General features: G+C 36.7%; 2 protein-coding genes and 1 long non-coding RNA gene across 6 annotated transcripts; 1 reads left to right on the top strand and 2 right to left on the bottom strand.

Annotated features, from left to right (window-relative positions):
* Window positions 1-5,005: 5,005 nt before the first annotated feature.
* LOC132605275 (uncharacterized) lies at window positions 5,006-5,957 on the bottom strand. The gene has a single exon (XM_060318475.1). It carries the CDS (start codon window positions 5,498-5,500, stop codon window positions 5,075-5,077), a length of 426 nt encoding a protein of 141 aa, XP_060174458.1. The 5' UTR covers window positions 5,501-5,957; the 3' UTR covers window positions 5,006-5,074.
* Window positions 5,958-6,805: 848 nt separating this feature from the next.
* Window positions 6,806-18,782, top strand: LOC132606717 (probable LRR receptor-like serine/threonine-protein kinase At1g06840). Its single transcript, XM_060320330.1, has 16 exons — window positions 6,806-7,429; window positions 7,525-7,596; window positions 7,696-7,767; window positions 7,897-7,971; window positions 8,689-8,757; window positions 8,978-9,046; window positions 9,292-9,363; window positions 9,484-9,570; window positions 10,145-10,213; window positions 12,325-12,845; window positions 13,828-13,989; window positions 14,820-15,103; window positions 15,797-15,848; window positions 16,242-16,486; window positions 17,493-17,627; window positions 18,413-18,782. The coding sequence occupies exons 2-16, from the start codon at window positions 7,529-7,531 to the stop codon at window positions 18,755-18,757; spliced, it is 2,325 nt and encodes a 774-aa protein (XP_060176313.1). The 5' UTR covers window positions 6,806-7,429; window positions 7,525-7,528; the 3' UTR covers window positions 18,758-18,782.
* Window positions 15,168-22,456, bottom strand: LOC132606718 (uncharacterized). 4 transcript variants are annotated; one of them, XR_009570030.1, is made up of 5 exons: window positions 21,311-22,169; window positions 20,289-20,378; window positions 18,590-18,782; window positions 16,234-16,466; window positions 15,168-15,349 (listed from the first exon to the last, which is right to left on the bottom strand). It is a non-coding gene; the product is annotated as an uncharacterized LOC132606718 (long non-coding RNA). The 4 variants fall into 4 exon arrangements; XR_009570031.1 differs by having other exon boundaries at window positions 15,168-15,355; window positions 16,234-18,782; window positions 21,311-22,180; XR_009570029.1 differs by having other exon boundaries at window positions 16,234-18,782; window positions 21,311-22,180.
* Between the last annotated feature and the right edge of the window lie 1,178 nt (window positions 22,457-23,634).

The following is a 23,634-nucleotide window of genomic DNA, read 5'->3' as shown; positions in this document are numbered from 1 at the left end:
AAGACAAGGATTGGCTAGATAAGGTAGTGGAGGAACTATAACACCCGACAATGGGCAATTAAAAGGTAATAGAGAGTTATGAAGAAAGATAATAAGGAAATGCAAGGATTAATTTGACTACTATAGAAAGCAAAGGATGCTACGATATGACTAGTTTGAGGATATCAAAATGGAAGGAATGAGAATAAATTAAACTCTAAGAAGATGAAGTTAGGGGATATGGGTGAGAATAAGAAATTCTAAATGAAAGTATGTATCACATAAAAGTGCAAACGGCAAAGGAAGAAAGATAACTTGCGCAATTCGAATAAGTTTTGTTTTAATTGAGCAAGTGAGCAAAATAATTACCAGTGAGTGCAGGTAAGAACATGGACATTTACCTCAGACCGAACACTACTTTAACATTCGAGGACGAATGTTTTGAAGGGGGGGAGAATGTTACACCCCGTAGGTTCGTACGTGAAAATTTATAAGTGTTGAAAGTTCTAAGTATGGATACTGGAGTACCCTTAAAGGATATATGATATTATACGAACTAATCCTATGGTCATGACGATTTACATTCATATAATAAGCTATGGGAAACTCAGGGACCTAGCAAATCGAAGAAAATAAATTTGTCGAAAATTTGAAAAAAAAAAACAGTTGACAGAATTTTGGAGGGGTATATCTCCTAGTATATTAAGAGTTTTAAGGTGTTTCAAATGCCTAAAATGAAGTTCGTCGAGTCTAGTTTCCAACGCAGTAAACCGCTCGTCGATACGATATCAGACCAGAGAATTATGGTCGTTACAAGTTCAGCTGACAGAGCAGAAACGCGTGCTACAGTAACTGCTACAGTACCCGACTTGCTACAGTACTGCTACAGTGACCCGACCTGAACCAATATAAAAGATGCTTGCCCCTCTATTTTCAACCAAAAATTTCTTCCAAACTACTCCAAAATTCTCTAGAAAGTGCCCCAACTCTCAAACCCAAATTTCAAGCATAAATCAACGATAATTCCTGAATTTCGGTTCAGGCAACGTATAGTTGCGAGTATAGAATCGTATAGCGACGCGTGTGGTTCAAGTTTAAGGTGAAAAAAGTGAAGATATAGCGATATTATCAGGAGTAAGGTATGAATATCCTATTATTAATGTTACTTTTAGTTTATTTACAGAGATAAAACTGTCAAATAGCCGTATAATAGTTTTGTTGGTGGCAATATGGGATAAATCCCATATGGGATGTTTATGGAGTATTTTGGTGTTGAGAATATTATGATTAATGTTGGTATTGATGTTGTTATTGTTGGTTGCTGAATTACTATTTTGGGCTAGGCAGATAAACAGGGGAGACGCTACCGAAATTTCGGCAGATTCTAGAAAGATTTATTTGAAGGACTAAGACAAGCATTGAGTAGTTAAAGTTAAAGCGACCAAAAAGTTATGTTAAGGTTAAACCCTTTCTTTCTAAAGACATCATTCTTTTGTTATAAACCTTTGTACCATATCCATAATATCCTTGCCTCCACAAATGCTAGAAGCCTATGAATCTCATGATCCTTACGATATTATTGAGCTTATTCATGATCTTTGAGACTATTCTTTGTGATTGATCTCGCCTCATAATTCTTGTTCTTTCGAGGTGAGATATAGCGATGACGATTCTATTTCTAATGCTATCTAAGTTCATGGCTCTCGATACTCTCATGATATTATCTATTTCATCTTACGGTGGTTGATCATTCAAGGAATGGTATAATGGTAATGATAATGCTAATGATGATGTTGATTTCATTTATGCATTTTTATGTATATGTGTGTATGTATGCATTGCTTCCCACTGATCAGTTGGGGATAACACCGAGTCCTGAAAGGGCTGGGTACGGATATGACATATATATGTATAGTAATTGAATGTGAATGCATATGTATGTATGTTGTGTATAGATGTGTATGACATGTTTTTCCTGTAGACGAGTAGTTTACATGACAGAGATCTTAAGAAGAGTACGAGGTATATGTCACGACCGAACCCCGTAGGCCGCGACTGCTGCCCGACCTGGACACCTATGCGTACCTATCAGATATAGTCACACTGAAACTACGACAATGCGGAAACTTATAAAGGAACTCCAAAGTTCGTAACGTCGTCATATATATATACTTCCAGATCAACTGTCTCCTGAGGAGTCACAACTAATCATATCATGAAATAACACGCAAGCCGACAAGGCTGCCATCACATATCAATATCATATGCAAGCCGACAAGGCTGCCACTATAAACGAACATCATACCACAACACACCGTATAGACAAAGCCGAATAGAATCCATACACAACCCACACATATGCCTACAGACCTCTAAGAGTACGAATAGCGAAATATGACGGGACAGGGCCCCGTCGTACCCACGGATAAACATACATACATATATATATATATATATATATATATATATATATATATATATATATATATATATATATATATATATATATATATATCATATGATCTGTACCAAAAGTCTAAACTCCGGAACAACGGAGCTCTGCAAGACAGCTGAGTAGAAGTCCTATGCTGAATGGTCACCAACTCGACTATCTGTACCTGCGGGCATGAAACGCAGCCCTCCGAAGAAAGGGGGTCAGTACGGAATATGTACTGAATATGTAAGGCATTACTGAATCATAAAACAAGGAAAAGCGCAACAGTAAGCAAGTTTAGAAAGCAACCCATGAGTAACCTGGAACAGCATTTTGAACCATGTCCTGTGGCCCTTACACAAATATTAGCATACACAATATAAATATAGAATATTCTACTCGTAGCCGCTTCCGGCTAATAACATAATAGTCCCTTCGGACGGCCGATTCCGGCATAATAACACAATAGTCCCTTCGGACGGCCGCTTCCGGCATAATAATGATGGCCCCTTCGGGCAGCCGCTTCCGGCTTAATAATGATGGCCCCTTCGGGCAGCCGCTTCCGGCTTAATATCACAACCATGTCAACACAACTTAATCCACAAATACCCACACAAACAGATGATGCTATGGAATGTAAACATAAATCGTGAATGAAATGAAATAGTAAAATCTCGCACCCCCTTCGGAGTGGTTTTGAAAATCAAACTTTATGTTTCCTTTAGTATAAAACTAATTTCCTCGAAATCATTAGTAAAACCATATACACAACTCAACTGGCACCTTATGGGTGTACCCTTCGGAACATAATAGGAGCTTATATATATCGACTATTATCCATCGTATAGGACACTGAAGAGGGGAGCTCAATCACTTAAGAGTTCTAACATCAAGAAGTGAATAAGAATCATGAAACGCACTCAAGACTTATGAATAGGATTACCCCAAAGCTCATATCATTCATCACTTAAATCTAAGACATGCCAAAAGAAAGAAGGGTTAGCTTTACATACTTTTAGCGCTTATTCGTGAATCCTTTTCGCCTCGTCGCTCTTTTAGCCTATTTATATAAAGTAACGTTGTCGTTAGTAACTACATTTTCTAGTTCACAAATATATAGCCCATTCCTTATAGAACTTATCCTTTAGTTCACATATTTTCGTTTTTGGGTTTTCTATTATCTAAGGACTTAACGAAAATCGGGCAGCACTTCCCCTATATATTCGCATATCTCGAATTTTCCAATTGCTCTCCTGTTGACACAGAAATACCAACAACAACATATGGACACAACCATATCTTCAATTCTTTTAATTCAACAAGAACAACAACAACATCAAAATAAATTTACCATCTTTAAGTTAGAACAACCCAAGAAACCAATATACATTCTAGCATGATTTGAGCTTTCATTTTTACAAATTTCACTTCCACCAAATTGAGCAAGGATCAAGGCATCACTAAACATGCAAGATGGAATTAATCTTTACCTTAATTTAATCGGAGCAAATTCTACACTCGCTTGCACCAATTGTTCCGCCTCTTCTTTCTTCAATTTAATCCTAACTTGCCGCTTCCTTTGGGACGTTTAAATCACCTTGGAGATTTAATCTAATTTTTTTTGACAAGGCTGGCCGTGAACAGTGGCGGCCGTGACCTTCTCTCTCTTTAAGTTTGAGAGCTTCTCTCTCTATCTCTAAGTTTCTCAAGTTTGAAAGATGATAAATGAGTTCCTTAGTCATCAATTTGACTTAAATATGATGCCTACTAGTTGGACACATGTCCCACTCATGGCTTGAGCCAATCAAATTTGGCCACATGTCTTGGTGGGCCCACACGGCCACTAGTGCCTAATTAGTGAATAATTAATTCTTAATCCCCACTTAATAATCTAATCATGGTTAATTAATCCCTAATCTCCATTAATATTTATACACTAAGTAAAATTTATAAACAATTTATGTAATAATTAAACTTGAAAATTAAAGGTTTATATTTCTTGTCCGAAAATAATTCCGCCTTTACCTTGAGTCGGTTTGCTTGCGAATAATCCGACGTATAAATATACGGGGTATAACAGTATAATTACGTACTTTATCTTATGTTATCTTCACTTTGATATCATACTACTATTCATGCCTTACATACTTAGTACATTGTTCGTACCGACGTCCCTTCTTGTGGACGCTGCGTTCATGCCCCAGGTGCAAGTAGACGAGACGAGGATCTTTCGCAGTAGGCTGCTTTTAGGTACCAGTTTTGATTGGTGAGCTCCATTTCTTCCTGGAGCACTGGCGAGTCTAGATATATATATATATATATATATATATATATATATATATATATATATATATATATATATATATATATATATATATATATATATATGTATGATTTTGTCCAAGGTATGTCAGGGGTCCTGTCCCGACTTGTATACTTCAGTCATGTTCATAGAGGCTTTGCAGACAGTTCATGTGTACAACTTAGTCATAGTGTGATAGTAGTAATATAGGCATCATGGGTCTATTGTACATTTACTTATGCATAATATTATGTTCATATTTAGCCTCTTGATCTTATTGTTTCCATTTGAGACACGAAGGATGTAAGTTATAAGTTGGTTCTCTCGGTTCCTGTAAGGTGCCGGGTGCCAATAATGCCTTACCAAGGGTGGGGTGTGACACTCGCCTTCCCATTGGACAAGTGTCGTTGATCACGACCATGCTGACCATTCTTTTTTTGATTTCCCTCTTCAGCTTTGTCTGAGTTTCTTCCCTTCCACTTGCTCTTTCTACGCCCAAAATCTTTGGAGGTAGTTGCTACTTGCAATGCTTGCTCTTCTGCATCCCGCTGAACAAGTTTCTGCTCATGAACCATCAAAGAATTTTTTAGTTCATCAAGTGAAAGAGTATCCAGATCTTTCGACTCTTCAATTGAGCAGATAACAAAATTAAATTTTGGCAACATGGACCGTAAGATCTTCTCAACAATGGTGACGTCTTCCAGCCTCTCTCCATGAATCCGCATCTTGTTCGCAATCGCCATAGTGCGTGAGAAGTACACCGACACCGACTCTCCCGGCTTCATACGCAAGGTCTCAAACTCACCTCATAGAGTTTGAAGTTGTGCTTGCTTTGCCCTTGCATTTCCCCGGTACTTCTTCTTCATGGAGTCCCAAATTTGCTTTGACGTATCCTTGCAAAGAATTGTTTCCAATATTGAACGATCAATGGCTTGGAAAAGATAATTCTTTGCCTTCAAGTCTTTCAACTTCTGTGCTTCAAGCTCTGTCTTTTGAGCATTTGTTAAACAGCATCAGCCGCAAGTTCTTGAAACCCACCACCAACGACTGTCCAAAACTCTTTGGACCTCAAAAAGTTTTCCATCAACATGCTCCAATGGTCATAATGACCATCAAAGCGGGGAATGTTAGGTTGAACAAAATTCTCTGAAGCCATCGCAAACTCACAATTGAAGCACGCTCACTGGCTCTTGATACCACTATTAGAAATCTGGGAAGTAAACAAGATGAACACACAAAGCTTTTTGGGAGGTAAAATACTTATCTTGATAACTGAAATAATAAAGCCAGCAATTTATAAAGGCAATACACATCCTACATAATCTCACCCACTAAGTCATAAGGGAAATTAAAACAAACCTACTTAGTCCACTAACTACACGATTCCAGTAGCTTGGAAATAGACCACATACCCATAAAACTAGGAAAACAAAAACTAACCTAATTAATTAAAATATCTAACAGTAATTTCGTAATCCAACTTTCAACTATGAGGCCTCCCACTTTTAGTATATTATTATTATTATTATTATTATTATAATAATAATAATAATAATAATAATAATAATAATAATAATAATAATAATAATACTTATGATTATGATTATGATTATGATTATGATTAGTGTTAAGAAACCCCCTTTTGTTTGATATAATGACTTGAAAATAAACAATAGTTTGGAAAAACCTTTGGCCTTTTGTAAACTCATTTTCGGTTACTTTCTATTGTATTGAATGTTGCTATGAGGAGGTCGTTGTGCTAGTGAAGATTTGCTTCCAGTGATCGGAAAATTAGAATGCAGAGAACATGAGATGACTGTGTTTGAGTGGACACAACGTTTGAAATGTTAATTTAACTCGTGTATATTATGTGTTTTAATTGAAGAAATATTAAAACAATGGTTAAAAATTTAGTTTGATAGAGAAAACGATGGAATATTATCAAACATTACACAAAGGCCCAGCATTTGAAGAGTGTCATAAATTGAACGAGGGAGTACTCTGCATTTGTGTAAAATAGGAGAGGCACCCCTAATTCTTTGGTAGTGAAAATAGAACTTTCCAATGGCTAGTCAATCTGTAGAAGGCAGACAAGTGATAGTACATTGTATTTGTTTACAAGTAAGGCAGATAGTGATGATACTCAGGCACTTCAGCTCCTGTCTGCATTGTAATCTTGGGAACAAAGTGATGGTTGGGAGTTGATGTTTTATTTACTGTCAGGAGTTTGTAGTGAAATATCTATAGAACTAAGTGTACCAAATACTTGAATTCATCTTTATTGAGAAATGAAGCTCTCTTATGGCCATTTTCCTTGTTAGAAGTCTTATGTTATCATGAGAAGTTACATATACATGTATTGGAATTTCACTTCTCCATATAAACTTCAATTAACATTTCCAAATCCCTGCTTCAGTTGAAGCCCGAATATGCATATGTCTCACAGTTTACAATAAGTACTATTGCTTACAGATATTTTAGCTGAAGATATCTAATAAATAACTTGCATATATGGATTGTGCACATTCATGAGAAGCTCCGCTCCAGCTACCATTCTTCTGTTCTTGCAGGCTTTTGAGTGGAAATCGAATATCAGGTCCTTTACCAGAAGAGCTTGGTTATCTTCCCAACTTAAATAAATTTCAGTTGGACTTAAATGATATATCAGGACCAATACCAAAATCGTTTGCAAACTTGCCAAAAGTTGGGCATTTGTGAGTTCTCCACTAGAACCCAAAGATCCTCTACTGGTTTGTGGTGGTATGGATACGTTTAGTTTCTGTATTAATCATTCTTGTTCTGGATGCAGCCATATGAATAACAATTCAATAAGCGGTCAAATTCCTCCAGAGCTGTCTGCTTTACCTCGGCTTCAACACTTGTAAGAATCACTTAACCTGCAATATATAACTATTAGGAGCAACGAAGTTTTGCTCTATGAGTTTCATGTTAGGATTTACTTGGATGTGCATTATTTCAGCCTTCTGGACAATAACAACTTGTCGGGTTACCTTCCACCAGAGCTTGCACTGATGCCGAGCTTAACGATTCTGTATTACCTGTCTTTGAACTCTTTAAGTTTTTGCTGTTTCAATGTGTCTACTTTCTCAACAATTTAATGTCATCTCTGCATTAATGAACAACCCCACTCCTTCTCCCCCCACAATAACAACTTTTGCAGTCAACTTGACAACAATAACTTTGAAGGCTCTGTGGTTCCGGCTTCTTACAGCAATATGTCCAAACTCTTGAAGTTGTAAGTTACAAATCTCTTGGGTGTTTTTTGTCCCCTTTCCTGTCTGATGATATATGTGCCCATTTGCACGAAGCAAGAATATAGAGTTCTAAAGTATGTTTACCATCACTCAAGGTTAAAGACCGTATTTATCCCAGACTTTGATCAGAAAACAAGTCCCATAGTGAATAATCAGAAATAAATAGTGTCCTCGTGATGTGACCTTTGTCAGGCGGTAGAATAATAAAAGAGGATTAACAAACCGTTTTCTCCATAATCATTTACTCCCAATAGGGGTTTCAGATGCCCCCTCCTTCAGCGGCGGACCCAGGATTTTGAGTTCGGGGTGCTGGACCCAGGAATTTTGAGTTCGGGGGTGCTCTATTAACTATTTATATCTGTTTCCTTTATATTTTCTATACAGCTATACACTCCGTGACTGAGTTTAATGGGTGCTGGAGCACCCAAAATTTGCACATGGGTCCGCCACTGCCCTCCTTATAAGAAATGAGAAAGGCTACAGCAGTATTTTCATTTTATTGATGAAAAAAGGTAAAGCTAGAGCAGTATTATCATTCTTAGGCCTTTTCGGCATAACATGGAGTAATAATCTAAAGAAAGTGGTAAAGATTGTCAGAGGAATTATATTATCATATGAAGCTTACAATGTGGTCATGCTATGATTGTATTCACCATTCTTTAATGAATATTATGTATGTTATTTCATCAAACCTGTAGGAGTCTTAGGAACTGCAACTTGCAAGGAACAGTTCCTGACCTGAGTACAATACCAGGCCTTCTTTACCTGTAAGTATACTTCGTTGAGAAATTCCTGTTTCAGGTTAAACGAGATTTTGAAGCTTATGTTCTTGTTGTTCTAACCTCTTGATAATGTTCATAAATTCTGCTTAATAATTCTTATATACCAGATGAAGTTGAACTCATCTGCCACTCAAATGTGCTGAAATATAAAGAGTTGTATTTACAACCAGTGGCAATTCATCTGATATAATTTCTCATGTCACAGAGACCTTAGCAGAAACCAACTCACGGGAAATATACCTTCCAATAAGCTGTCTGATAATATCACAACCATGTAAGTTTCTGGTTATGTATGAAGTTGCTCAGATCTTTCCTGGTTGATTCATCCATCTTTTAATCCCATTTGCATCCTCTTCTCACCTCCCCCTCCCCCTCCCCCACTCTCTATCGTATCTGTCGGTAGGTGGCGGTAATGGACATTAGTGTGTTACACACACACTTTTATTTTTGATGTTTGAGCAACTCAGTCTTGGTATCAGACTCTCAATAATGAACCTACTACCTTGACGATGATTGCAGCATTCTGTCAGGAAACATGCTTAATGGTTCTATCCCATTGAACTTTTCTGTCCTTCCAAATCTGCAGAGGCTGTAAGGACCTTCATTTGCTCAATCTTTGTTTCTTGATCCTGTTTCTGTTTTAAATTTCATTTCGATACTCTAATAAATGCAGTACTGACACTACCTTTCCTCAAATTATTTTTTTTGTAGGTCACTCAACAATAATAGGTTAAGTGGTTTTGTGCCCACTACCATTTGGGAGAATAAGACATTTTCCCCAGATGCAAAACTTAGATTGTAAGAGTCTCATTTGTTCATATTCCTCTTATCAGAACTTTATTTTTCATGTTTGTGTTGTCTACTGGAAACAACCTCTCTAACTCACAAAGGTATGACGTAAGATCTGCGTACATCCTACCCCTTCTCTGACCCCACTTGTGGGACTACATTGAGTGTGTTGTTATTTGTTGTTTGTGTTGTCTACTGCCCCCACAATCTATTGGCTAGCTAAGGTTATTAACTGTAAGATACAGACAAAAGCTTTTTGTAGAGAATCAAGTCAAATTGTGTGCCTATTTCATTTTGGTAGTTATTCCGTCCACATGTAGTTTGGTCCTTCTGGAAATACGAAGAAGGTATCCTGGAAAATGAAATACAGACAAGGAATTATGCATCCATTGGCAACAAGGGTTTTCTATCTGTATACAGTTAAATATAACAAGGAATATTATGTCTAGTGTTCCGTTTTGTTAGAGGTAATATAGCATGTATTCTTTCCTCTTACTAAACCATGCCATGTCTGACTAGAAAGACCCCCCAAATGTTAATATATTAGGTTGCCAGGCTGATCCAGTTGATCTCCTTTGTGCAGGAACCTTCAACGTAATTTACTCTCAGATATTTCGGGGATTCTTGACCCTCCTCCAAATGTTGATATAATGTAAGACCTTATTTCTGATAGTCTTGTAAATACATATTCCCTCCGGATCAAAAAAAGAGTTCACTTAGCCATTTGCACACCCCTTAAGAAAATACTAACTCTTAGATAAAAATAGGTAATTTGACTAAACTACCCCTAATTAAATAGACATTGGAATTTGATCATAAAACACTTAATAGGGGCAAATATGATAAAATAAGGTTAATTCTTTCTTAATTTTCTAAGTGGACTCTTTTTTAATCAAGAAAAAAAAAAAAAAAACTAAGTGGATTCTTTTTTTGATCCGGAGAGAGTATAACATATTTGTGTACTTACTTTCAGTTTTCAGCTTTTACAATTATATGAGGCAAATCAAGCTCCCCTAATTCAATTTGTATTTAACTATCATGGTCCTGTTTTCTTGAAGCTTTAAATTCTGACGCAATTCTGTGGAATCTATAGTTTCTATTTCTGTGATTAAACAGAGAACTAACGTGAAGAACTCTCAGGCAGACTTGCCGTAGAGTTTCCCCATGACAACATTTGTGTTAATTATAGCTAACTTATAGATATTAGGATTACACTAGCTATAAAATTTCTGTAAGACTACAAGTTTAGAAATGAGCGACGACAGGCTAGGGCTGTCGGTTTATTGTTACAGAAGTTCTCATAAGGAAAACTTCTCCTTACTATATAAGTGATGTGCAAAATCCCTTCTGGACCAAAAGCTAGTCTTATTTTTTATTGGGTTATGATAACCTTCATAACGTTCATCTTATACTTTTAACATTCATCTGAAACATACTCTAAGCTCAGTATGGAATTACCCATTAGGGTGAAACTCCAAAGTTGCAAGGTAGTCAAAGATTGTTATAGTGTGCATAACGGTGCCTTGGTTTGCTTTTTTTCCTGCTAAACTTATTCCATTGGTATAGTGACGTACTTCGAGTATTTAGTTGAAGGAGATAGAGTAGTGAACCAACACAGTTTCAGTTCCTTTTACTTTCTGTAGTTGTTTCAAAACTTTATTTCCGTGCTAGAAAATTGGGTGTTTTTCTGCAGGCAGTCCACTTTAACTAGAAACTCAAAAACAACGTGGTCAAGTTTATGTATCTATAGTAATTTCTATATGCCATTGCAATATGGGTCTGGTTGTGAAACAGTGCAAGGAATTGGAGAGAATAACCTGTGTATTATTCAATAGGTAAACATGTATAAAAACAATAGTGTTAGGAGCTAACTAAGGGAAGAAATAAATTATACATCCTAAATATCTGCTACCTATCTATGACAGTGTACAATACTAGGAAAGAATATATACATTCTGTAGCACACATGTTATTGAAACTGGGAGAATTCCTTTTCATGGGCTAATATGTTAGAGTTTAGTTACTTCTTTTAATCTGAAACCTTCATTATTGAAAGCCTCTCTCGTCGTTGATCCCTGTTAAACATATGTAGTATGCCATACTTAAGGCATGAGTGCTCTCTTTAACAGGTTACATAATGAAGAATTAACAAGTTCTTAATTTTGATGGAGGTCATGCGCCAGCAATACCTTCCAAGCCTAGTATACATTTGCTTTTATAATATAATTCTAAAAACAGTTGCTCAACTTCTATCTCGGTTAAATATGTTCTGGCTTCATGCTAACTTTATGCATGTTTGGGGTAGGGGCGAATCCAAGTATAAAAAATGGTTCACGTGAATACATGGTCACCCAACTAAACTCGATAAATTATGTATATAATCCGTAAAATATATCAAATATTAACTGAAGGAACACATGCTTTAACTAGACTGAATGGAGCACTGGCTAAGTGCTACCTTTATTCCCTTAAGGTTGTGGGATCGACCCCTACTAAATGCACTTTTGCGTCTTTTTAAAAAAAAAAAAAAAATTCTAAGGTGAACTCATCCTCTTGAAATCCTGGATTCGCCTCTGGTTTGGGTGCAACTGTGTGTGTACCATATTTACTGAATGCACAAATATAATAATGAGTTGGGGTTAACCCATTTACTGATATTTTAACGTGCAGATATTTTCGATGGCAATGCACTTAATTTCTTAGCACTCCTTGATAATTCTGATTAAGCATTCATCAAATATGACGCTTTATAACAACTTTCAGGCTATACAGGAATCCTGTCTGTGGAAATGCAAATGAGCGTCAGATCATCAAATTTTGTAAATCAAAAGATGGGGATGAAGAGTACGGAGGCTTGAACAATTCCAGACCAAGTTGTGCAGCCCAGCAGCCTTGCAACAATAATTTCGAACATGTCCCAGCATTAACGGATGGCTGCTTTTGTGCAGCACCTTTTGGAGTTGGTTTGCGTTTAAGAAGCCCTAGCATTTCAGACTTTCCACCACATTATAGTGACTTTGAACAGTGGATAATAAAAAGTGTTGAATTGGATCATCATCAAATACACATTGATTCGGTTGCATGGCAACGCGGTCCTAGGCTTAGGTTGTTTTTAAAATTCTTCCCTCCACGTACAAATGATTCTAGAACCAATGATTTTGACAAATTTAATGACAGTGAGATAGTACGGATCGCAAACAAATTTGCCATCTTTAATCTTACTGGAAGTGACATATTTGGCCCATATGACCTGCTCAATTTCACTGCCATGGGATATAGTTCTGGTATGTCTCAAAACCCATTGCGTTTTTGCATCAGTAGGACATAATATGTAATGTTACTGACATATCAGATTCATTAAATTGTGGACAGCCTCAGTTGTAGTTGTGTAATGATTTCTTGAGGAATTTAGAGTAAACCAATGTGAATCTCGTTTGTTTGTTTTACAACTGAGGTCATGAATGGAGAGAGACAAACACAATTTTTTTAGTTCAAGTTTCTCTACAACTGCTGATTCTTGAATATAATTATTATGATCGTTATCAAATTTTACAAAGATGATTCTTGAATATAATTGTTATGATTCTTGTTAATTTCTTTTATCTTTTTCTGGTCACGCTCTGGTAAAAACTATCTTTCCCATTGCGCTCCTTTTCGTTTCTGAAAATGTCTGTTTATATCAGCTATCTTGTGATATAGAGCATAGTTTCTTCTTGTTGTCATTGAGTATGCAAGTATGCAGATTCAATGGAATGGTTTAGGGACCATACAAGTTTTGACACTTAACATCCTCACAGACATGCTAACCTGATACAGATGCTAGTGATCTCTTAGATATTCAATAGGATCAAGGGACTGAATTGACTACATTACTATAAGTGCTTAATTAATTAAAATCTTAGGTAAACCATATGGTACGTTCAAAATATGTTAACAGCCCCATTCATAAACTCAACATGATTGCCTACTTTTCTTTTGGTTTTGGTGTAAAGAAGAATTTGTTAATGACTCATAATCTATGTTAGGCATTGTAGAATCTTTGTAAGAAGAACAAGAATTTACTAGTTTTTTTTGTTTTTTGTTTTTTTGGTAAACTGTAAAGATGGGTCATAGTACAGCCTTTGTGCTGAATATTATAACATTGTTACCTTTCTCAAAAATAAAAATAAAATGTTACTATCATATAAGAGAGCCAATAACTTGCTCTGTTCATGTCCTTCTTCCTTCTTTCTCAAGATTAACTTACGAATGCTTTTCTTCTTGCAGTCCTTTTTCCCCCATTAGGGGGAGGGAAAAGCAGAATAAGCAGCGGCGCCTTGGTTGGAATTGTCTTTGGGTCCATATGTGCTGCAGCTGTGCTACTTATGGCCATAATATTTGTGTTGCGTAAATTGCATCGGAGGCCCAATGTTTCCAAAGATCAACCATGTGAGTTAATCATCTTTCCTCAGCTGTGGGGAGTTTCTTCTCCATTTCTTTCACTCGCCCCATTAGGACCTGCTGGTTATGTAGTCTATAGGTTTACTTTTCTTGGATATTCTGATGAATCACCAAAAAAGAACGTGAAACCACATTCTTTGAGTGCTTCATACATATATGGCAAGCTTCACACCTGATAAGTTCCAATGCTCAGCTCCTGAAGAACAAAAAGATGACAAAAAGCATAGAATCTCATCTTCCTTACTGTAATTTTCTTGTTTGGATTCTCTATTTAACCACGAAATAACACAGAATTGCCAGTATTGAGTAGTGACCATCTTTTTCTATGTGGAAAATTAACTTTCTTAGTACATTTATTTGTAATTTAGCTAGTATGGTGCTTTGCTTCCTTACAGAGTTTTACGGTTTTATGGAAAATTGTACATATTTAGAGTAAGCTCTCCACCATTGCTCCATCACCCCTAAAACAAAAGTACAAAAGAAAGAAATAGAAAGTGTGTGCTTGGCATGTACATCTAAGTAATACCGTTGTTGTATTGCTTCTGTTATTAGTACATTAAATAGACTATTACTTTTGTTCTTTTCTTAGTCATGGTTCATTGATATTCTTAAAGTGAACAAAGTTATCTAAAGCCAACTACTGTATTAAGGGTTCATTTGCAGATTTTAAGTCTTCATTCTTTTTATGTCATGCTAAAGTTTTTAATGAATATCTAAAGTAATTAAATCTTCTGTGGCATTGATGTCTTTCTTGCTTAAACAAACCTACCCAAGACCACATGGAACTCATAGCGATATTCCTTTCATTTCTTTTGTAGTACCAAAATTTCCAATGAGAATAGAAGGTGTTAAGGCATTGGGTTTTAAGGAATTAGAGGCAGCAACTAACAGTTTTAGCAGTACTGCTGAAATTGGCCAAGGAGGCTATGGAAAGGTCTACAAAGGGATGTTGGCAGAGGGCACAATAGTGGCAATAAAACGTGCAAAGCAAGGCTCATTACAGGGGGAAAAGGAGTTCTATACTGAGATAGAATTTCTGTCACGTTTGCATCATCGAAATCTGGTTTCTTTGCTGGGATACTGTAATGAAGGAAGTGAACAAGTAAGAATCTCCAAACTGGAAAAATAATACACTATGTACGTATGTAAAAATAATACTTTGTGTGTGTGTGTATATATATATATATATATATATGTGCAGTGATCGTCTCAGCCACTTGTTGAATTCTGATTGCCCAGTTCTGGTTGAACACCTAGGTCAAAATTGAAAACTTTTGTTCACATCCTTGATCAATTCGGATCTCACTCCCGATGTGCAGAAGCAATCAAGCATAATGTCTATCACCTTCTGCAACTTAGAGAAATCCATTTGGTATCAATCCAGATAAATGAAATGATAAGTATCACACAAATGATAGTTAAATTGCAGCATAGACTTAGCTGATTCTTCTCTTAAATTAAAGTAAACTCAAGCACAAGTCATTTGAGATATTATTTTCGTCATACATCTTTTCTTTGTCACCAATTTTTATCACAAGTGATTCAATTTGTGAGAAAATCCAGTCTACAATACTTAGAATACTAAATATTAAGTTCAACCAACATTCCCATCTATGAGCAGCTCATCATTTGCAATTACATCCCTCTTATACTTGCATAGTCTGGTCGCACTAGTGAAATGCACGTGTTCTGAAAAAGTGATCAAATCAAAAAACAGATGGAGCGATAAGAATGGATATTATGCTTTGTGATTTTTTATTCTATTTTAGTAATAGTTGGTTACTTGTGCATGCAGATGTTGGTGTATGAGTTCATGCCAAATGGTTCCTTACATGATCTTCTCTCTGGTATGTGATGTATCCTTCCCTTGCCTATGGTGTCATTTGACTTCCATCGTTAGAATCAAGCTCATCTATTCCCCTCTTTTCACTCTTTTTTTCCTGGTGTTTTATTTCTTTTCTGGAAAAAGGGGGTGAGAGATATGTTCCTCTAGTAAAAAATGCTTGCATAGATGAAAGTAAATGTAATCGCTCAGATAGAGCGTTTTTCTGAAGTTGTTACTTCATTTAAACTCTGATGGTCACTGTTATTTTCTACTTTCTTCACACGTGTGGAAATCTACAAGTTTATCATGTGAAAATTTATATTCTTAGTTTTAATCATGTGCCAATTCCAATATGAATAATTAGAACAGGTATCTCGAAAATACGATTTATTAAATATTTTACTTACTGTTACAGCTAGATATGGGGAACCACTGAGTCTTGGAGCTAGGCTATACATTGCTTTAGGTGCTGCCAGGGGCATCCTCTACCTCCATACTGAAGCGGATCCTCCAATAATTCATCGTGATATCAAGGCAAATAACATACTGTTAGACTCTAAGTTCACCGCAAAAGTCTCTGATTTTGGAATCTCCAGGCTTGCACCATTACCTGATGCTGAAACGAGTGGTGGTGTAACCACTGGTGTGAAAGGAACTCCTGTAAGGCTTTACTCTTCTTATATGTTGAAGCCCGCAATAGAAAAGCTAGATGTTCTTTAAAATCAATGATAAAATGGCCGTGAAGATACTACTAGAGACATAAGTTTTCCTCGCCGACATTCAGTGGGAAATTTGTGCTATGAAACATGATTTTCCCATTTTTCCGTGTGAAAACACTACTTTTTAGATATTTCCCACCGTCATTCTATGGGAATAGCCACTGAACATTTTTCAGTGGGGAAATAGTGATTATTTAGTAGTGAGACATTTTTCTAATTAAATGGTATAAATCTCCTATCAATAAATTATTAACAGTGTAATAAACTCATCTTTGTAAGCACTTCAATAATGGATGCCTGACATGATTCCTCCTTAGAAAATTACTGTGCTGTATGTCAACATCTGATTCCATGTTTCCTAAAATCTGGCGATTAAATCTTAGTGGTTCCTAATACAAATATTTGTCATGGTTAAGACTTGCTGTATACATATATATATACACACACACTCCGGAGGATAGCAACTTTGAATCTTGACTCCAGTTGAATGCTTTATGGAATGAAAGCCATGGGTTTGAGAGGGAAAATATTGAAATTGTGAAACCATTTGCGGACTCAGAATGTCATGCCTCCTTAATTTTAGAGTAAAAAATCAGTCACTGTTATTTTGGGATTAACAATGAGAAAATTATGATTTTCAGATATCTACCTGTTTACGCCTAACTAATCAAGTTTGATTCCATTGTCGAGTTACTCTAATGAATCTAATATATAGAAAAAAGTATATGCTGGAGTGAATCTTGTCCGAAATCTCTCTCTCGCTCACTTGCTTGGTTGCTCTTGCCTTCTCGCCTTCCTCCTTTTCTCGACTTCATTGTCTGAAGTTTGATCATGAATACACATACTATGATCGTCTAGTATTTCAATATTGTTTTTTACCTTATCAATTATTTTTCTCTCTGATTTTCAAGATTGCTGACAGTTGCCAAATTTTCACACTCATCTAGGGCTACCTTGATCCTGAGTATGTCTTTAATCACAAGTTGACAGAGAAAAGTGATGTATATAGCCTCGGTGTCGTATTTCTGGAGCTTTTAACAGGGATGCGACCTATATCTCATGGAAGGAACATCGTCCGAGAGGTACTTGATGTCCCCACTCAATTTATCTTAGCATTTCACTTTGTTCGTGAAGATGGAAATCTTTAATGGTACATTAGGTAGCTCTTCTATCTTCAGTGTCTGATAATGGATCTAAACTAAAGCAATAGAGATCATTTGCCTTTGTGAGTTCCAACCAATTCTTTATTGCTTTAATAAGAACCTCAATAAATTCAGATGTGATCTGTTTTATAAAATTGAGATACAGCATCTGAATCAGTATAACTGCTGGCGCCCTTACCCTAGTTAATGACCATTTGAGTGTGAACTTTCTCGTACTTTGTTTAGCATGAAAGTATTTTACCATATCCAGGGGTCTCAGTAATGAAGTAGACAGCTGTTATGCCCCAAACTAATCTCGTGCTGTCGAATGTTTAGGATGAGTTCCCAAAGTTGGATGCTTTGACATAAAATGTTATGATAGCTAGAAATTGAGATCAGCATTAATAACATGCCTTGAGTCTTAATTTTATACTGTAAGGTTTGACCTAGATGAATATGTGAGGTCCTCAATGTTTAAGCTGATCCATAACTAGTACTTGCCATCCTAGAAGACGAGAATGGTAGAGGACCAGAGTGCAAGATCAACACATCTATTTTTCGATGTGAATCAGACATTGATTTCTTATCTCGTGGAGTTAAAGCTCAAGTCTATAGAAGTTCAGGAAAAACTATATTAAAAAAGAAAACTTTAGGACTCCAAAATAGTTAAAAGTGTCATTCTATTTGGAAGAGAGTAAGAAAAGTTACTTTTGTACTAATGACAGGTGAATGCAGCATGCCAATCAGGGATGATGTCTTCTATAATTGACAGGAGTATAGGTCCATATTCCTTAGATTGTGTCAAGAAATTCGTGGATTTGGCCCTCAGGTGTTCACAGGAGGAACAAAAGGATAGACCTTTAGTGCTGGAAGTGGTGAGAGAGTTAGAGAACATAACTTACATGCTTCCAGCTGCGTTCGACAATAATATTGCACCCGATTTAGATGTTTCCACATCTGGAATGTCATCCTCATCACCAACTTCAGCTTATTCCAGACACACCACCTACACGACTATGGAAGGAATTGAGCTTGTGAGCGGTGTCATTCCCTCCATCAGGCCTCGTTGATGCATTTAAGGACTTGATATATACCCTTCATTTACCAACATGTTAATAGTAAGATTCTGAAGTATTGAAAGTTCAGTATTAAGTCTGAGGTATGTAACTATATAAGCACGTTGAATCAACTCTGAAAGCATAAAAGACTTGTATATAATCATGATGTTGTTGTTGTTCCATTAGATATGCACTCTGGTTTATAACCATAATAAGTGATTGAGTTTAAGTAACATACACCGTCAGTGTAAACAATTTTTACATTATCAGGTCATCTTTACCTATTGTCAACTGGTTATGTTATTACTACTTCCTTTATCTTGAGTTTATGTTACTACTTTCTGTTTGTATTATTCACTTTTGTTTTTGCTTCATAATCCGTATATTGGCCGTTTGTGCTATTATAGTCTCCTATTAAGGTTAGTTTTGTGTCTAGTACTATACAATAAAATGACCTTTTTCTAAAATGCGAAAGAAAAAGCTTCCTATAGCTTTTGAAATTAAATTAATCACATTCCTTTTTATTATTATCTGTGGTGTTTTCTTCATTATATTAAGGATCTGAAAGCCAATAAAAACAGTACTACTAATTGGCACAACTTACTATTTCGATATATCGATAACTCGACGTACTTTTAAATATTCTTTTGGTAATCTTTATCCGTTTTATCGTGGTAGGAGAATGAGAAAATGTATTTAACTAATATCTCATCTACTTATCATTTTTCTTAGTACTATATGAGTATCAACTGATAAGTATCTCATATGTGTTGTGCAAGGGCTTCTGAGAGAGTTGATAAAGGTTAGGAGGGGTCATCTACCTATATTACCTTAAGATTTTAAAGTTAATTAAATACTCAGATTCCTTCAAACACAAATATAACCAGACTAAGAATTCATAATGTTACAAGATCTGAAGATCATACTTTTTTATTTATTTAGTTATATCTTCTTCTTCTTCTTTTTTTTTTTGTTAGTTATATCTTCACGTGCCTCTTCTCACATTTGTTTTATGGGCTAATTAAACACCTAAATATTGTAATAATTTCAGCTAAAACTAATCGAAAATACTGAATTTTTATTTATGTCACGACCCAACCCCGTAGGCCGTGACTAGTGCCCTACTTGGGCACCCTGACATACCTGTACATATCGAATCACATCCAAATAGTATATGCGGCAAAAATGCTATATGCCGTCTCAAACTATCTCAAACTGTATCAGACACAAATATATACATATACATATATCGAAGAGCCGGCAAGGCTATCAAATACGTCAAAAGCCGACAAGGCTGTCAAATATATCAAAAGCCGACAAGGCTATCAAATGGCACAACGGCCCAAAAACATATATAAAATGCACGCCGACAAGGCTGCCATAACGAAAGGGATCATATGGACACAACTGTACAGAAGTAGGCACACACACCCACAAATAAGTCTACAGACCTCTAAACAGACCAAACGAATCATATGGCGGGACAGGGCCCTGCCGAACCCCGAAACAAATGTATACATACATAGCGAACAAAAGTATATACCAAAAGTGTATGCTCTGAAATGAGAAGAGCACTCCGAACAGCTGAAGGGGATATCCTAAACTGGGGGATCACCGAACTGTGCGTCTGTACCTGCGGGCATGAAACGCAGCCCCCGAAGAAAGGGGGTCAGTACGAAATATGTACTGAGTATGCAAAGCAGAATGTACAGAAAGCAAATTTGAGACATAAACGAAATGGAAGTATCAAACATAAGTGCAAATCCAACATATCAAAATTTGTTTACTATCAAAAATATGCAAGTCATGCATAGGGTACAGAAGAATATGGTCGCCCGCCCGTCGATGGCGCCATAACACAGCATAACACCAGAAAGTCTTAAATCTCCGTACCCCCGTCACATATCACATCACAACATAACGCCATATACAACACATCACCAAACATAAGTGGAACCCGACCCTCATTAGCGAGTAGCTCGGAGAACCATAACACAGCATAACTCCGGAGTATATCAAAATGCGCACGATAACAGAACCGGCCCGGGACTCGGCGATGGGAATAACAAAATGCACGAATGGAGTCGTGATTAGTCATATGCATAACATTATTATCATAAATTCAAACATAAGTAAGATAATCATACTTGCAAATCGAAATAGTAGTCATATCAAATTCTTTCAAAAGTTCTCCGAATTACATAAAGGAAAGTCGCGGGACCCACGGAAGGGTATTGACCCGAGTCGGGCCCGCCTATAGGAAATATATTCATCATATGCCATATAAGCTCTTACAAAAATATTAAAGCAATCCGAACCTTTCGGAGGAAGATATGGCGTTTATAGTTCGGAATTCTTTAAATCAACTCATTGTGCAAAGTTTGGAAATCAATTTCTTCAAAGGCATAATAGTTCATATTTCATCATATCATACATAGGAGTGCCAAAGAATATATGTAAAGATCATAGCGAACTCGGATTTCGAATTTAGGATTTCCTTAAGACTAGTAGTCTAGCCTATTCGTAACTAAGGCATGCCAAATGAAAGAAGGGTGCTTTACATACCTCGAACGCACTTCCAAGCTAGCCAATCTAAAGCTACTCCAAATCTACGCCTCGGGCTCCCCAAGGTCTACAAAATGTGCCAATGAATATCCAATATTAACCATAGGCACTTAAGCAATTATTCATTCCAACTAACTCTAAATTTTACAGAAAATTCGGCAGCACTTCCCCTGTAAATAGGCCATCCCGAGAATTTAACTCGGCCAAATCAATCAACAACAACAACCAATCTATCAACATTAATATCTCTCTTTTCCATCATTCTATAATTTTCATGATTTCAATTCGACGACTTGCCTTTAAGCCAACATCGATGCTTATTTATTCAAATACTAACCCGAATCCATACCAACAATATTTAATGACATTCTAAGCGATTCATACAACATTTCCGACAATCCAAAATTTTTCCACATTAGCCGAGAACCTCACTTTAACCCACTCCTCATTTTCAAATCATGATTTGCATCCACAATTCACATTCTAACAATGCTATTCTCATCAACATACAAATTACATTTAATATACTATAACCTCCAAATCAGGCCGCATCAATTACAACATCAATTTGAGTCATTAAGCATTCATTTCCAACATCGAATTCATAACGACGACGACTAAAACATTAAGCGACATTAATTTATTCATTGCCATATAAGGTGACCCATTTTCGGCTAGCACACCAACATACACATATGGATAATTCTCAATCATTCCTTCACCCTACAATGATCATAATATACTAACTAGGCATTAATTCATAGTTTCAACACAACACAACACAACACACACATACTTACACGGCTCAAGCACCACACACACAACTCACTTCCAACATTCCATATTTCATGATTTTCCTCCATTTTAGCATACTACCATGGGCATACAAGATTCACAATACCTAAACAAGATGAAATCTTACCTTTGTTCTTCACTTCCTTCAATAGCTAGGGTTTGCAATTGGGCACAACTAGTGGTTGGATGACCCAAACAACTCTTCCACGCTACTTAGGGACTTCAATATAGTGGGTTTGTATCAAGGAAATATTTTTAGGGAGGCTTGAAATGATCTTGGTTTTCTCTTGGTCTTGGCCGAAAACAGTGGGTGAAATGGGGCTCCCAATTTGTCTTGTTTTATGCTAAGTGTTGAAGTGAGAATGAGGAGAGAAGACTTAGTTTTTCATCCTTTAAGTGTTCACAAAATATCCACATTTCCTTTGGCCCACACAATGTGTGGGGCCCCTTTCAATTCACACGGCCACCATGGCCTTTTTGCACCACATTTTTAATTCCAAATTTTTATGAATTGTGGTCCTAATTTTTCCTAAGTGTTCAATGCCATCAATTTCATATATAACTTATGTCTCAAAATAAAATCAAATGGTCAAAAGTCCCGACTTCAAATCCCGGGATAGTCTTGGCCTTAAATTATCATAGTTAATCCGGGTTGTCCCAATGTATAAAAATACGGGACGTAACATCCTCCCCCCCTTAAGAACATTCGTCCTCGAATGTTGGATTAGTTCTACGGATCTTACTCAAATTCGGGGGAGTTTCTTTTATAGCCAACATGTCCAAATCATTCACAGATCAACATAAGCAAACAAAGAATTTGGATTACCTGAAGGTGCCGGAAATAGGTGAGGATACTTTTTCTTCATCTGCTCCTCAGCCTCCCAAGTCATTTCTTCTCGGTTATTATTCCGCCACAACACTTTAACTGAAGATACATCTTTATTCCGTAACTTTCTTACCTGACGATCCAAAATGGCTATAGGCTGCTCTTCATAAGATAGCTCCTCTGTGACCTGCATATCATCTGAAGGAAAGATTCTGGAAGGGTCACCAATACATTTACGAAGCATAGAAACATGGAATACCGGGTGAACCGCACCCAAGTCAGCTGGCAAATCCAATTCGTAGGCCACTTTGCCTATTTTTCGAATAATCAGATAAGGCCCAATGTATCTCGGACTGAGCTTTCCTTTCTTGCCAAATCGCATAACACCTTTCATCGGTGACACTTTCAGGAACACCCAATCGCCAATCTGAAACTCTAACGGTCGACGTCGCTTATCAGCATAAGATTTCTGTCGACTCTAGGCCGCTAATAGTCGCTCTCGGATCAGTTTCACTTTATCGACCGCCTGCTGGACTACATCTGGACCAATTAATTGAGTATCACCCACGTCAAACCAACCGATCAGAGATCTGCATTTCCTGCCATACAAAGCCTCATATGGTGCCATCTGAATACTAGAGTGGTAGCTGTTATTATAAGCAAACTCAACAAGCGGCAAATGGTCGTCCCAGCTACCCCTGAA

Source organism: Lycium barbarum, chromosome 8, assembly GCF_019175385.1.
Source record: "Lycium barbarum isolate Lr01 chromosome 8, ASM1917538v2, whole genome shotgun sequence".
Lineage (NCBI taxonomy): Eukaryota > Viridiplantae > Streptophyta > Magnoliopsida > Solanales > Solanaceae > Lycium > Lycium barbarum.
Note: the sequence above shows the minus strand (reverse complement) of the source record. Positions and strands in the feature narration are given on the sequence as shown.

Excerpts from the sequence above, each read along its gene's own strand:
- LOC132605275 (XM_060318475.1), bottom strand. The coding sequence starts at position 5,500 with ATGAAGCCGGGAGAGTCGGTGTCGGTGTACTTCTCACGCACTATGGCG.
- LOC132606717 (XM_060320330.1), top strand. The coding sequence starts at position 7,529 with ATGAATAACAATTCAATAAGCGGTCAAATTCCTCCAGAGCTGTCTGCT. Across the intron at positions 9,571-10,144 it reads CCAGATGCAAAACTTAGATT|GAACCTTCAACGTAATTTAC; the intron begins GTAAGAGTCTCA and ends TCCTTTGTGCAG. Across the intron at positions 13,990-14,819 it reads TGTTTCCAAAGATCAACCAT|TACCAAAATTTCCAATGAGA; the intron begins GTGAGTTAATCA and ends TTTCTTTTGTAG.